The sequence below is a fragment of the Chanodichthys erythropterus genome, chromosome 17, assembly GCF_024489055.1.
Source record: "Chanodichthys erythropterus isolate Z2021 chromosome 17, ASM2448905v1, whole genome shotgun sequence".
NCBI lineage: Eukaryota > Metazoa > Chordata > Actinopteri > Cypriniformes > Xenocyprididae > Chanodichthys > Chanodichthys erythropterus.
The window spans coordinates 23780814-23796235 of record NC_090237.1 but is presented as its reverse complement, the minus strand read 5'-3'; the positions used below and the strand labels follow the sequence as shown (position 1 = coordinate 23796235).

General features: G+C 36.0%; 2 protein-coding genes across 2 annotated transcripts in view; both read right to left on the bottom strand.

The window, feature by feature from the left end:
• frya (furry homolog a (Drosophila)) overlaps positions 1-3716 on the bottom strand; it is a 79154-nt gene extending 75438 nt beyond the window's left edge. The window contains exon 1 of the mRNA XM_067366127.1: positions 3698-3716. The gene's annotated coding sequence lies outside the window, so the exon portion shown is untranslated. The remainder of the gene's footprint in view (positions 1-3697) is intronic.
• A 4055-nt stretch (positions 3717-7771) lies between these two features.
• rxfp2b (relaxin family peptide receptor 2b) overlaps positions 7772-15422 on the bottom strand; it is a 37861-nt gene continuing 30210 nt past the window's right edge. The window contains exons 15-18 of the mRNA XM_067366128.1: positions 12191-12420; positions 10763-11173; positions 9707-9925; positions 7772-8402 (exon numbers count right to left, since the gene is read on the bottom strand). Coding sequence (XP_067222229.1) covers positions 8140-8402; positions 9707-9925; positions 10763-11173; positions 12191-12420 — 1123 coding nt within the window. The 3' untranslated portion in view covers positions 7772-8139. The remainder of the gene's footprint in view (positions 8403-9706; positions 9926-10762; positions 11174-12190; positions 12421-15422) is intronic.

Below are 15422 nucleotides of genomic sequence, written 5' to 3'. Positions count from 1 at the left end.
TATTATATTTTTCATTGAATATTTGAGTCATTGACAAGGTTTTTAAAAGTGTAAAAAAAAAATAATAATGGAGATTAATTTTGAAGTTTTATTAAGTGTTAGCATTTAGATTGTGTGATTTTTTGTCATTTTTTACAAGATGGACAAAATTTGTCACCAGAAAAGTAATTCGGTATAACCAAACATTCGGTTTTACCGAATGACACTTTTGGTTATACCAAATGATGATATTTTCAAACTATGGTAACAGTGTAATATCTAGCAAAAGGACAATCAAACATTTTATATTTAGTACAAGTTTTTAAAATATTACATTTTCCATGTTTTATAGCAGTTGTACCGAATGACTTGATGTTTCGGGACATGCGTATGAGCAAGTGTAAACATGAATTTTTCAAATAGTTAAGAGAGAGTTAGTTACTTTGGTTCATGATCATATGGTTCTTTGCAGATGTCTGAATCATTTCACATCTTGTCACATGATACTGACCACATGACTTGATCCAAAATGGTCTCTTTATATTGGTTACTCCGAATGACATCAATGATTTTTCCAGACATTCTTTCTCATAACAAAGCAATGACTTCTATACATAATTTTAATACAATTTTGCACTATGTTGATATATGATATTATAAAATTATGCCAGAATAAAAAAATATTTACATTTATTACATTTTAAGATATTTTAGTCATAAATGAAATGCCTTTGGACGGTTAAACCGAATGACCTTTTGACACTTCAAAATCTTTAAAATACATTTATATGAAGCAAAATGTATTTAAAACTCTTTGGATTCAATAAAAGAGATTTAGTTGTACTACCTTACATACATTGGATGCCATATCTTTGTTTTTAATTATTATTAAGGCCTTTGGACAAAAAAATGACCCATCACGTGATTGACCCATTTATATTTTATTTATTTCAATTAATGAAAATTATTTTTTTTTAAATAGTTTTAGTTTTGATTAACAATAACAAGACTGTTTTAGGTTGTTGACCTAGTTTTTTTTTTAATGGTTCAATTCAAAAAAGTCCATACCCAAGTCCATATTCTGATTCTTATATATGGCTCAGTCTTACCAGACTAAGATATTTTTTTTATCATCCATCAAGCAAAAATTAAGTAAGATCACTTAAAAAGGAATAGCAATTCCTCTTCTTAACAAGCTAATTAGGGATTGGTTTGTTAAATTCTGTCTCTAATGGAGTTTAGGTTCCTTGCTACCATCTTGCTTAGTTGGGGACACTTAATACTCAACAATATTATTAATTTGATGGCACTGACAATGCCACTATTTAATGAGAAATTACCTGAGCTGGACCATGACATTGCTGTTTTCTACAGAGCTGCTTTATAGATTAAATGAACTATTTTAATAATTAATGATCTTTACAACGGAACTGAATCAACACTAAACTGTCTTCAGCTGAACACTGACACTTTTCTCCTTTTTTTAGAGCTGTTTTACAGCCAAATTGAACTCTGTTTGTATCATTGAATCATTATTTTTTTCTCTTGATGACTGTAAAGCTGCTTTGAAATGATCTGTATTGTATAAAAGTGCTATAAAAATAAAGGTGACTTGATTTGACAATAATAATAATTCATTTAAATAAAAATTATATTTAAATACACTTATTGTTTAAATAAATGTATAATGCAATAATAAGTATTAATTTATTATTATAAATAATTCACATAGCAAGAAAAATGAAGCTAAGGTGCCAATGAATGCAGCATTCTCAGGGTTGAGGCTGAAGTTTGCTGCATGTAAGTAGCCTACCGGTTCTTTCCGCTCCACTGATAATGGGGTCTTTCAGGGCATCTGGGTCCTCACCCTGCACCTGTCCTTCTTACTGTTCGTCTGTTAGCAAAACAGGCATGCAGCTAATGTCTTGTATCCAATCGGACAGATCAGAAACTGCTAATGGGCGGAGCTTACATCTCATCACCCTATGGCATCGCAGAGAACCTGTGCCACTGACACCGGTACGCAGCTCATATCTGGTTACAACCAGGTGATTCTGTTCTTTTTTGTTCCCGCCATCGATACGTACACAAACGCTCATTGTTCAGGCTTCAAGATGGTAAAAGGAAATCAGCCGTTGGCTCAGGTTCAACAATCAAGCGTTTGACACTCACAAAAGATGCCCTCAGTCTCAAGTGACACATGAAGACGTTGGTGTTTGATTGTCCTCGGCCATTGTCTGAATGGCAAAGTCATAATTGAACTGCAAGCGAACAGGTTTCAGGCTAATTAAACAATGTTTGCATGTGCCTTCAGATGAAGCACATATGTGTTGGCGGATGAACGCGAAGAACAGAAAAAAATAAAAAAAATAGAGAAGGAACATGACTATGTAAACGATGCCAGATCATAAAGCTTCCTGCCCACTTACTCGCATATTTATAGAAGCGCACTAAAACCAGCACAGTTGCCTGAGAAACAAGCTTCTGTAGGATGTTCTTCAAAGAGATTTCTGGGAATGTTCTTGTCAGAATGATTCCATAAACTCCGGAATGACAGCTAAAGATGGTGAATTACAACAAATCAAAACTCCATTTGTCTCAGACAGCTTTGTTTCTATTTGCTATTCTAAAACAACAGGAACTGTTGTAATTATCAGCAAAAACCACAGTCAGTTGCACTTTTAACATATTTAATACACACACACACAAAAAAAAATAAATAAATTAAATTTTATATAACAAGGTCTGGCAGTCCCTCCAGCAGCAAGGGTTCATTTACATAAAAGCACGCCTACATCCAGAACGGTTGCATATATTATATAACTTTGCAGTTCCACAAGCAGCTACATGCAAACTTACCAAGATACCCAAAATGTATTAGTAATGCACTTTACAAATTACTAATGCAATATTAAAACGAAAAATTAAATAGTTAATAGTATCTAATGAACCTGAGCTAACATAAACTAACAGTTGTATTTTTATTAACAAATGTTACTTAATTAGTTAAGCTTAATAAATATTGTAACAAAATGTATTGTTTAGTTAGTTCAGCTCTATTAAATAATATTAACAGATACAACTTTTGATTGTAATAATATATTAGTACATTGACTAATGTTATAATGGGACTTTATACATGTTTAGCTTTTACGTAATAATGTTTGGCAGTCCCTATAACAGCATGAGCTCAATTACAAAAATGAATGCCTGCATACATTATTTAACAGGAATAAGTGTATGTATCAAAAACCATTAAAGTCTGTCTATATTCTTCATTCTTATCTACTCCCTAAAAAGAGTAATTTAATACATTTCTTTGGTTGGACAGCTGTAGTCATAGAAACCTAATGTATTGGTCAATGATAGTATGCAAACTTTTATAGCAGATAAAATGTTAATAGTTGCATTTTATCTCAGAAGTATGAAATAATGCCCTGGTAAATGGAGAGACGTCGGTATTTGATGCGCCCCAGTTTATCTAAAAATAAACACATGCGCAACATGTTGCAAACCTCATCACGCATCATTTCCCACGACCATAGTAAACTTCTGTTATAAGCCCTCATGCAAACACAGAACAATTTCAAGGAAATGTAGTTCAGGAAATGTGAAGGATAAGGTTCAAATGATGAATATTTTATACAAAGTGTGGATTTACAGAGGTGACAGATAGCCGCTCCAAATGTCAGGCGCCAATGTAAGCGAATAGACGTACCTGTGAGGAGACGACTTTTCTCTCGACTACTGCTGCTCCATCCTAAAGTTGCTGCGGTGAATTCTCGCACTTGCCTCGAGGTATGCGGAGCCTCTGCCTCGTTACGACTGTCAATCAAACAAGTAGCGAGAAGTCGTAAGCACCTCCCTTTATTTAAGCCCCTCCCACCACCGTTAGCCCTCAACTCAGTGTTAAAACGAGCTGTTTGTCAGTCAGTGTATCTTTACTTCACAAACATCATAACTCACGCCAAAACGATATAGTTACAAGTTTTTGTGTTAAATAATATATTATGTCAGTCATTCATGATAATGACCGGCTAAAATACATTATCCAGCTTATTATACGGCTAACTTACTTAAATACATGGACATTAATGATCTTTATCATCATACTTTTAGCTTAAATCTTCCTCTAAAATAGTTTATCACAATGTACAAGACAAACAAAATTTTTTTAAATATTTAATATTATTATCATATGTCATTAAGTAACGGCTGGTTAGATAACATATTACAATTTGACATGTCTTCCTCTATTTTAAATTTGAATCCACATTTTTAGTGTCTTACCGGTTCCTTGTTCTCTTGAGCGATGTGTCCGTTTTCTTGATTAAACTGGAGAATCCATTTATCAAAAGTTTTATGCTGACAAATATAAAAAAATCCTAGGCTTTCCTGAAGTTGGTAGTCATAGAAACCGTTTTGAGACACAAGGTGGCGGCAATTAACCGTTCTACCTCTGGTCGTTTTGAAAAAAAGTCGAGACTTAAAACGAAAAAAAAAAAGAAAAAAAAAAAGAAAGATATAGGAATATATATTTATTGTATGTAACATGACAAACGGAGAGATTTCGGTCTTTCTCCATTCAAACAAATAACCTGTAATTGTGAATAGCTTCCGGAGGCGTGGCCAAGATCGGTGAGTTGACTGACTTTTGGTTAATAGGTACTCATCACTGTGATTAACGCAGTCTTTATTATGCCTGGTAAAACTGCTATGATGAATGTCATGATTGAATGAAAGTCGGATGTAGGTAGCTCCATTTACAAACTTGCTATTGCAAGTAAAACAAGCTTAACAAGTTTATATTCACTAGATAGATAGATAGATAGATAGATAGATAGATAGATAGATAGATAGATAGATAGATAGATAGATAGATAGATAGATAGATAGATAGATAGATAGATAGATAGATAGATAGATAGATAGATAGATAGATAGATAGATAGATACAGTGTCTCACAGAAGTAAGTACACCCCTCACATTTTTGTAAATATTTTATTATATCTTTTCATGTGACAACACTGAAGAAATTACACTTTGCTACAATGTGTACAGCTTATATAACAGTGTAAATTTGCTGTCCCCTCAAAATAACTCAACACACAGCCATTAAAGGTGCTAAAGAGGATGTTTTGTTTTATACATTTTTGCAATATTACTTGTAACTGTCTTTACTAACTGATAAAAGACTATTTATTAGGTGCACTGAAAGGAATAATATAAATATATACATCATCTGTGCACGAGGTAGGGCCTTAAAAACATCAGCAAATCGTTTATGCGATCATCGCGTAAACGATTGGCCCTCTGGCTTGTCAATCACTGCCGTGACGTTCCTTGTGAGAGACATGCGCGGCTGCACGCTCCAGTAACTTTCCACACTCCACAGGCGCCGCATGCAATGTTTTTGTCAGGAGACAGGAGTAACTACTGCAGATTATGAGTTACCTGCGGTAAGTCCGACATAATGAATCCACTAACACAATACAGCGAATTCCGGTGGTAAACACTCGTGTTCCAATACTCGTGGCATGAGTTTTGGGAGGCGTTCCCTCGAAAGGAGGGGGGTTGTTCTTACGTATGCGCTCATTTCAAAAACTCAGTAACAGTCTTTGGATTCTCAGTCGAAAAGATCCTCTTTATCACCTTTAATGTCTAAACCGCTGGCCACAAAAGTGAGTACACTGCTAAGTGAATATGTCCAAATTGGGCCCAATTCGCCATTTTCTCTTCCTGGTGTCATGTGACTCATTAGTGTTACAAGGTCTCAGGTGTGAATGGGGAGCAGGTGTGTTAAATTTGGTGTTATCACTCTCACTCTCCCATACTGGTCACTGGAAGTTCAACATGGCACCTCATGGCAAAGAACTCTCTGAGGATCTGAAAAAAAAACACAGCGGTTTAACAGGACAGGTTCCACTCAGAACAGGCCTCGCCATGGTTGACCAAAGAAGTTGAGTGCACATGCTCAGCGTCATATCCAGAGGTTTGTTTGGGAAATAGACATATGAGTGCTGCCAGCATTGCTCCAGAGGTTGAAAGGGTAGGGGGTCAGACTGTCAGTGCTCAGACCATACGCCTCACACTGCATCAAATTGGTCTGCATGGCTTGTCCCAGAAGGAAGCCTCTTCTAAAGATGATGCACAAGAAAGCCTGCAAACAGTTTGCTGAAGACAAGCAGACTAAGGACATGGATTACTGGAACCATGTTCTGTGGTCTGATGAGACCAAGATAAACTTACTTGGTTTAGATGGCAACCAGGTGAGGAGTACAAAGACAAGTGTGTCTTGCCTACAGTCAAGCATGGTGGTGTGGAGTGTCATGGTCTGGGGCTGCACGAGTGCTGCCAGCACTGGGGAGCTACAGTTCATTGAGGGAATCATGAATGAGCAGAGCATGATCCCCTCCCTTCGGAGACTGGGCCACAGGGAAGTATTCCAACATGATAACGACCCCAAACACACTTCCAAGACGACCACTGCCTTGCTAAAGAAGCTGAGGGTAAAGGTGATGGACTAGCCAAGCGTGTCTCCAGACCTAAACCCTGTTGAGCATCTGTGGAGCATCCTAAAATGAAAGGTGGAGGAGCGCAAGGTCTCTAACATCCACCAGCTCCGTGATGTCGCCATGGAGGAGTGGAAGAGGACTCCAGTGGCAACCTGTGAAGCTCTGGTGAACTCCATGCCCAAGAGGGTTAAGGCAGTGCTGGAAAATAATGGTGGCAACACAAAATATTGACACTTTGGGCACAATTTGGACATTTTCACATAGGGGTGTACTCACTTTTGTGGCCAGCGGTTTAGACATTAATGGCTGTGTGTTAAGTTATTTTGAGGGGACAGCAAATTTGCACTGTTATACAAGCTGTACATTCACTACTTTACACTGTAGCAAAGTGTCATTTCTTCAGCGTTGTCACATGAAAAGATATAATAAAATATTTACAAAAAAGTGAGGGGTGTACTCACTTCTGTGAGATACTATACATAAATACATACTGACCGGCCAAAAATAAATAAATAAAGTCGCTGTTTGGATTTAAATAGGCAAATGCTTAAGAGTCTATGATAGGATCATTACCGCGGTGATTGTTATGTTTCAGATTGTTATATGTTTGGCAACAGTTTTTCTAACTTTAATTGATGGAGTGTGTAGCTTTTCATTTCTTAAACCATGCAGGAAGATATATCATGGCCATATTCCAGGTTGACAAAGATCAATCAGGCTCAAATAATGAAAGAATGGTTGGGAGGGATCATGAACTCTTTGGGATGTGCTGGAGTAACCTTCACAGAGTGCTCGACTCTTGCATTGTCAGTACAAGATCTTGACCCAAAATTATGCACTTCTTGATGGAATTAAATGTTGTGATGTTATTTTCAATGCATCTAAACCTTTCAGTGAATTTAAGGTCTGGACTCAGAGATGCCAGCTTATGTGTGTATAACATAGAAACATAATAATCACTGCAATAATGATCCAATCATAGACTCTTAAAGCATTTGACTATATAAACTTTTTTGGGGGGAAGGCAGTGTACATTTTATAAGTTTGACATCCACTTTCAGAAAAACAACACAATTGTTGGGATTTTTTGACACTTAATACACAAATACACTACAAAAGTAAATTGAAGTGAACTGACGTGAAGGCCAAGTATGGTAAGTGAGTTTTTCACTTTTCTTCTTCTTTACTAAAAAAAAAAAAAAAATAGAAGGAAATAATACTGTACATCATTTACATATGCAAAATACAATTATATGCCTACTGTTGGCTGTTGCGCAGTTTAAAAGTCAACCTGTCAAAGTACATCTCACAAAAAATAGTTCAGGTTATGGTCAGAAAACGTATTGACTAGCAAGGTTATAACAGATTCAGCCATTTTTAAAGCCTTTTATGATGTACTGCAAGAACAGTGTCGGGATATCTTGCACTTTCTTATCATTATTGTCCAACCATAACATCTGTAGATATATGATCTAATGTAGGCCTTTATTATGGCATCTAATTACAGTCAGTCCATGATTCTGTGATTATGTCTGATCACCAACAAAGAGGCTCTACCAGGACATCGTCTTTAAGTGCTCCTGCACTCCGAAAACTCTGTAGATCCACTACAGACAAATGGAAGGTCCATAATTTAGTATATCTTCATCTATAACTGGCATCTGTGACTAAGATAGATGTCTGTCGGTTGTAGCTGTGGTGGTAGTAAGAAGACCTCGAGGGGTCTGTGTAAATAACAGAGCTGGTGATGCTCTTGCGGTCCTGTTTGAGTCTTGGCTCTCTCTGCGAATGGCACCATAAAAGTTCCACCTGCTCTCTGAAGAAACTGGTGGTCAGTGTGTACAGGATGGGATTCAAAGCACTGTTGATGGGAAGGATGAAGATCACCACCCAGGACGTGATTGTTCCTGAGAGAGACATAAAAGATAAGAGACTTTTTCCTTTAGTAAAATATAGAGTGCATTATATGTTTGATTATGAAGTCTTTCATGTAGTTTTATCTCAAAATGGAGTAAAATCTATTCAAAGTGGCACTTATAAATTACTCATTAATATGTATGAATGCATTTAGCTTGTATACCTTTTCTATAATATATACTGCTTCTTGAGATTAGGGACAAAACATGTTTTAGAAGTTTGTTTTTATTAATAATAATACATTAATTATAAACTGGTATACTTGTAGACTAAGGTCTCAGCTAATGAACCATGTAAGGGAACAGGTTTTTTTCTGAAAATGAGAATGTACAAAGATGTATACACATTACTTAATTATAATAAGAACTGCAATATTCCATAAAATATATAAATAAGAATCATGACTTTTTTATTCACAATTTTATGTTGATAGTAGATGTACAAGATGTTATGTATATAAGGCAAGTAATTCAGGCCAAATATATGTAAATAAAATCATGAAACAACATTAAAATGATTCCCCATATGCAAAAAACAAAACAAAACAAAAAAACAGACAAAACCTCATGGAGTTAACAAATCTGAATATTTTTCCACCTTAACCACATGTTGTACAGTGAAGCAATTCCCCCCCTTCAGTTGTAGCCGCCTTAATAAATATATCAAAAATTCTATTTTGTCAGTGTACATTTTAATTGTTATGAAAAACATTGTATTGTAAACATGTAAATGTTGTATTGTTTGAGATATTACAGATCTCTGCGTTTCAATAAACAAATATTTTTGAATATGTTGCATTTTTGAACACTTTTTTGGCAGTTTTACATTATGACCTCATGCTGAGGACAGGCTAAATTACACGTATTTTCCAAGTATAGAGCATGTATTTAAAATAATACTAACAAAATTATTTAAAAATAAAAGCAATGAATGTCATCCAGATTTCCTTTAAATGTAACTTTTTAAGTATTTTCATTTTGATGAATATCTTTATTTTTAACATAAAGAGGGCTTTTGTGTGTATGACATGTTTGTCCCATTATCTTTTTTAAGGACCAACTAACTGGTTGTGGCTAGAAGGGATATAGCAGCGACCACAATTGAGGCAAAATCTCACTATAAAAGAACAATAAATTAATTTTCTACATATCAGATTGTGTTTTATTAATGGCTACACCTACCCCAGCCCTAAACCAACCATTACAATAATGCAAATACAGTAATTAAAGGAAGCAATGATGTGCACTTGCCCAGTGGCCATAGCTGTATCCCTTCTAGTCCTTACCCAACTAACCTGGTATCTCAACTTCCAGCAGGGAGAGGATTTTGACCAGGAAAATGGGAATCCAGCAGAGGGCGTCAGAGAACACAATGAAGAAAAAGCGATGTGCCATGGCCACATCCCTGTGCAGCCGTCCACGTAGCTCTGTGGCTTTAATGCCAGTTTTATAGATGGAGTAAAACATGCTGGAGTAGGAGACAACAATGATGAGGAAGGCCACCAGGTTAAGTCCTACAAGTATAAACATAAAACTCTGATTGGACAATAGCACAAAGCATAATGAAAACAAGTCAAGGCCATCTCTGTACTGTGTCTTAGAGGTCTTAAAGGGATAGTTCACTCAAAAATAAAAATTCTGTCATCATTTACTCAAGTTGTTGTAGAGTTTATTTGTTCTGTTCAACACAAAAGAAGATATTTTGAAAAATGTAATCAAACATCTATGGAAGTCATTGGGGACCAGAAAATCTTTGGTTACCAGCATTTTTCAAAATCTTTTATGTGAAACTCATTCATGTTTAGAACAACTTGAAGGTGAATAAATGATGACAGAATTTTTATTTTTGGGTGATCTGTCCCTTTAAGTGTACCACTGAGCATACTGTTCAATGCACAGGAAAATAGCTTTCATCAATTCAACATGGTTTGTCTCATTAATAAACAAGTGCTATCAGCAGCAGTCAACAGAATATGGTGCAAATACAACACAGATATTCTTCAGAATATTTTGTTACAAAATATTTCTATTTCAAATAAATGCTGTTATTTAGAACTTTATATTCATCAAAGAATCCTGATAAAGTATTACAGTTTCCACAAAAACATTCACAATATTAACATCGATAGTTAAATCTGTCCAATAAATGTGGGTGGTCATGTGTTAATGTGAAATCAAGCCAGAAAGAGTTATTTTTGTAGCTTATTTTCAATAAATTATCTGGGAAGGGGATTGGAGTATCAGAGTATCACAGTGGAGTAACTCTTTTTATTTCAAAAGAGCAAGGAAAGCTATGACTCCTTTAATCTTCATAACTAAATCAAATATTTTTCACCATAGCCAGAACTCACCAAGAAAAATTCCAGTGGAATATCCCTTTGCAATGGGCTTTTCCAGACGCTCCGAGTGAAGGGGGAAACACACTCCATTGTGTCCATAATAATTCCCAAACATGTCCTCATTAAGCAGAGGCACTGCTGCTATAGAGATACCCAGCAGCCATATAGAGGTCAAGACAGCAAATGTTTGGCACTTGCTTGGTCGCAGGTGGCTAAAAGGGAAAACAATGACTAGGAATTTCTCCATGGTCAAATACGTGAGCAGCATGACGGAAACCTCAGAGGAAAGCATAGCCAGGAAGCCAATAGTACGACACTCCCGGCTCTCCATCCACAGCTTAGCGTTCTTGTTGTACTCGCCACGGAACTTCACATCAAAGACCCCCACAAAAAACAGATAGACCCCCATCAGGCAATCTGCACCTAGAGATAAATGAAGCATTGTGGTAAATAGCTCCTCTTTAGCTATAACTCATTGGATGCCAGAAGCAGAACTCATTAATGAAAAAGTAGCTTCCTAAAAGCCCAGATTTACATTTTGGTCTTGTGCCAGAATTTTGGGGCATTTCCTGCACATATAAAATGCTATTTTTAAAAGACAAATCACAACACCAGCAGGCCAGAAATCAATTTTTACGAGGCATAGCACAGGTGCGTGACAGAAGCACATGATAATGACATTGCAGGCTAAAATAGAAGCCTTTCCCATACCAAACGGGGTACACTGATTAATGGCACCAGCCCGGGAACTTCAGGAAGAGTTAGAATTGATTACTGAAAGTGATTGTAATAGAGAGTGAATCCTGTGTGAATAGAATTTTTACAGGGTTATAGATTTCCCATTCAGTCACTACAGCTTTCAAAGCTGAATGTCAGGTGGAGAGAGTGTCAACAGTGGGACACTTTGTTTAAAAGAGACAAACAGCAAGAGAACCTAGAGAAAAGGGTTTTCAAACATCTCAGGCAATGCTCTTCCAGAATGAAATAATATTGTATATAACTGCTGTCACACATCCCTGTCTGAATGCAGAAAGTAATTGGAGAGAGAGTTTTTCAGTTAGACAAAATTTACATCATTTTTAAGTTAAATTAAAAAATAAATAAATAAGAGATAGCTTGTGATATACAATATGCCTTGATGTAAAGACGTTATGGGTGCAGGAACACTTATAATTTGAGAGCTTGGTGCCCTAGAAAAACCATTTCTTCCAGTAGTGCCAGCTACTTCTGCTTGCGTCACATTGGTTTCATAACAGTCAGCCAATTATAGCAGAAATAAGCCCTGAAAATAGATGTGCCCACTGGTGTCATTAATCCCGATCTCTAAAAACACTTGGCCTTTAACTCAGATACACGCTTATAACTCAGACCATATCATAAAGCATATTTAGTGTTTAATAAAATTTGGGCATTGGTAAAATGTATACCTCTGGTACTCACAGCACAAAACCTTAATGCAGAGGGCATGGAGGTTGTTCTCAGCACGCAGGACCGTCCGCATCCCGATAACAAAGAGATTCCCAAAGCAGGTGATAAAAGCCATAACCCACACAGACACACGAAGGACCACATTAGCAAGCAGATCCTCAAAAGATGAGAGACCGTCTGAGTTTGGTTTACACTTCCGGACATGTGGGGCGTAAGAGCAGTACTGGAACTTCTTGAAATATCTGAGAAAAAAAAGTATATGAATATTTAATTAATATTTTAAAATATTTAATTCATCTTTTAAAATATTCATATTTTAACAATATTTATGTTATGTAATGTGTTAATTCACACTAAAGTGTGTAATTCCTGTGATTCTAGTGGCACCAAATGGAACTGTAAAAATAATTACCCTTTTTCAAACATCTGGTAGAACCATTGACTTGTATATTATATTATATTATATTATATTATATTATATTATATTATATTATATTATATTATATTATATTATATTATATTATATTATATTATATTAATTATATTATATTATATTATATTATATTTATTATATTATATTATGTTATATTATATCATATTATATTATATTATATTATATCATATCATATCATATCATATTATATTATATTATATTATATTATATTATATCATATCATATCATATCATATCATATTATATTATATTATATTATATTATATTATATTATATTAATCATATCATATTATATTATATTATATTATATTATATTATATTATATCATATCATATCATATCATATCATATCATATCATATTATATTATATTATATTATATTATATTATATTATATTATATTATATTATATTATATTATATTTAGGGGCCAAGCACCGAAGGTGCTTAGGCACCTATTGTATCTGTTGGCGTTCCGTACGCTTATTATTATTCTTCTTCCGTTTCTTCTTCCGCTCTTGAAGTCTATGGCAGCCCATAGAACCGCTTGCGGGAAAGTTGTGAAATTTGGCACACAGTTAGAGGACAGTCTGAACTATGCCCATAGCAAATTTGGAATCTCTAACTCAATCCCTCTAGCGCCACCAGCTGTCCAAAGTTGCACTTATGTTTATGTCAATAACTTTTGAACCATAAGGGCTAGAAACAAAATTCTTTTTTCCTCTGATTCCTTGGGTCAAGACGAATCGCCTATGACGTCATTTTCCGTCATGAAAATATTTCCGCCATTTTGAATTTTCTGAAAAACGTACTTTTTCGAACTCCTCCTAGGCCGCTACTCCGATTTTCACGAAAATTGAACCACATCATCTTCAGACCATGCTGACAAAAAGTTATGGAATTCAAGTCGATTCCTCAAACCGTTTTCGAAAAACACACAAACAAATTGTATGTAGTGCTTGCAAAAATAGACATAAGGCTGTATCTCCGCAACGCTTTATCGTATTCAGACCAAACTTGGTACATGGCATCACAAGCATGACCTGAGGCAACATGCAGCGTTTCGGCGCAGCGCCACCTAGTGATGCGGAGATATGATAAATGGCTATTTTTGCTTATAACTTCTGATGGGTTTGGCCAAAAATCATGAATTTGGTCTCGTTGGATTTGGGGCATCATCTTGAGTCGAACGATATCCAATTTTCCCATATTGGCCATTTCAGCTGTCGGCCATTTTGAATTTTGTGCTAAAATGCTGTATTTTACGAACGCATTAGCGTATCATTATGAAACTCGGTATGGGTCATCAGCATAATGTCCTGAATGAGCTTAATAAGTTTCGGACCAGCGCCACCTTGTGGTCAAAAGTTATAACAAAATTTACAAAAATGCTAATAACTTTTGACTATATTAACCGATTGTAATGAAACTGGTCTCAGTAGATTCTGTGGGTCATGCTGAGAACATAGATATCAAGTTTGCCATAGTTAGCTAAACTTCCTGTCCGCCATATTGTTTTTCTTTAAAAACCTACTTTTTCGAACTCCTCCTAGACCGTTGCTCCGATTTTCACCAAAATTGAATCGTGTCATCTTCAGACCATGTCGACAAAAAGTTATGGATTTCAAGTCGATAAGTCAAACCGTTTTCGTATACCAGAGCAAACAATTTGAGATATGATGCAAAAATGACTCTTGCAGCTGTATCTCTGCAATGCTTTATCATATTCAGACCAAACTTGGTACATGTCATCACAAGCATGACCTGAGGCATCATACAGTGTTTCGGCGCAGCGCCACCTACTGGAGTGGAGATATGAAAAATGGCTATTTTTGCTTATAACTTCTGATGGGTTTGACCAAAATTCATAAATTTGGTATGGGTCATCAGGAAAATGCCCTGAAGGAGTATGAGAAGTTTTGGACCAGCACCACCTTGTGGTCAAAAGTTATAACAAACTTGACAAAAATTCTATTAACTTTTTTTTTCTAATTGCTCACTGCTGCTGTTGGTCTGATGCTCCCAGCCATGTTGGCTGGCTTCTTGTGCCGTTTTTGTGCTTGGCCCCGTAATTGCTGCTTGCAGCTATATTATATTATATTATTGTCACAGATTCACCAGGCTCCATCTTCACAGCACTATAATATTCACCTGCACCTGTTTACCATCTGCACCTCAATCAGCCACTGCATTTAAGCACACACCTCAGTTGCATTCATTGTCTGGTCTCACTACAGACTAAGGACTCTCTACCAACAAAACATTTACCTGTGATACTTACCTCCAGTGATTCTGATCCCCATTGTTCCTCATGATTCTCCACTGTCTCTTCTGAGGATCCCTGCTCCATCGTCTATCCCCATTGTCGCACTTCTTCATCATCATTCACTCTTCTACTCACCTAGACTTCACTTACCTGCATCAACGGAGGTGTGTGCATTCCAGGATTCAGAAGTCACGATCTTTCACCATTCCTGTAAAGATAAGAGAACTGGTCAATTAATTAAGTTTATTGTATTATATTATATGACAGCCTACTGTCATGTTTACTCACCTTTTTTCTGTGCCCCTCTGCTGCATAAATAAACTGTTAAACGACATCTGTGCTTCTTTTCTCTTAGTATACCACAAGCAGCATGAGCAATTCAAATTATGTGCTACAAAGAGCACTCACCACACCAAGCACCACCACAATGGATTTCTCCTCCAGTGTTCTTTGGCCCTGGAAATGCAGCCACATCGCTTACCAACTGAACAAGCCAAGGTAGCATTTGTCACTATCCCTGCTGGTGGG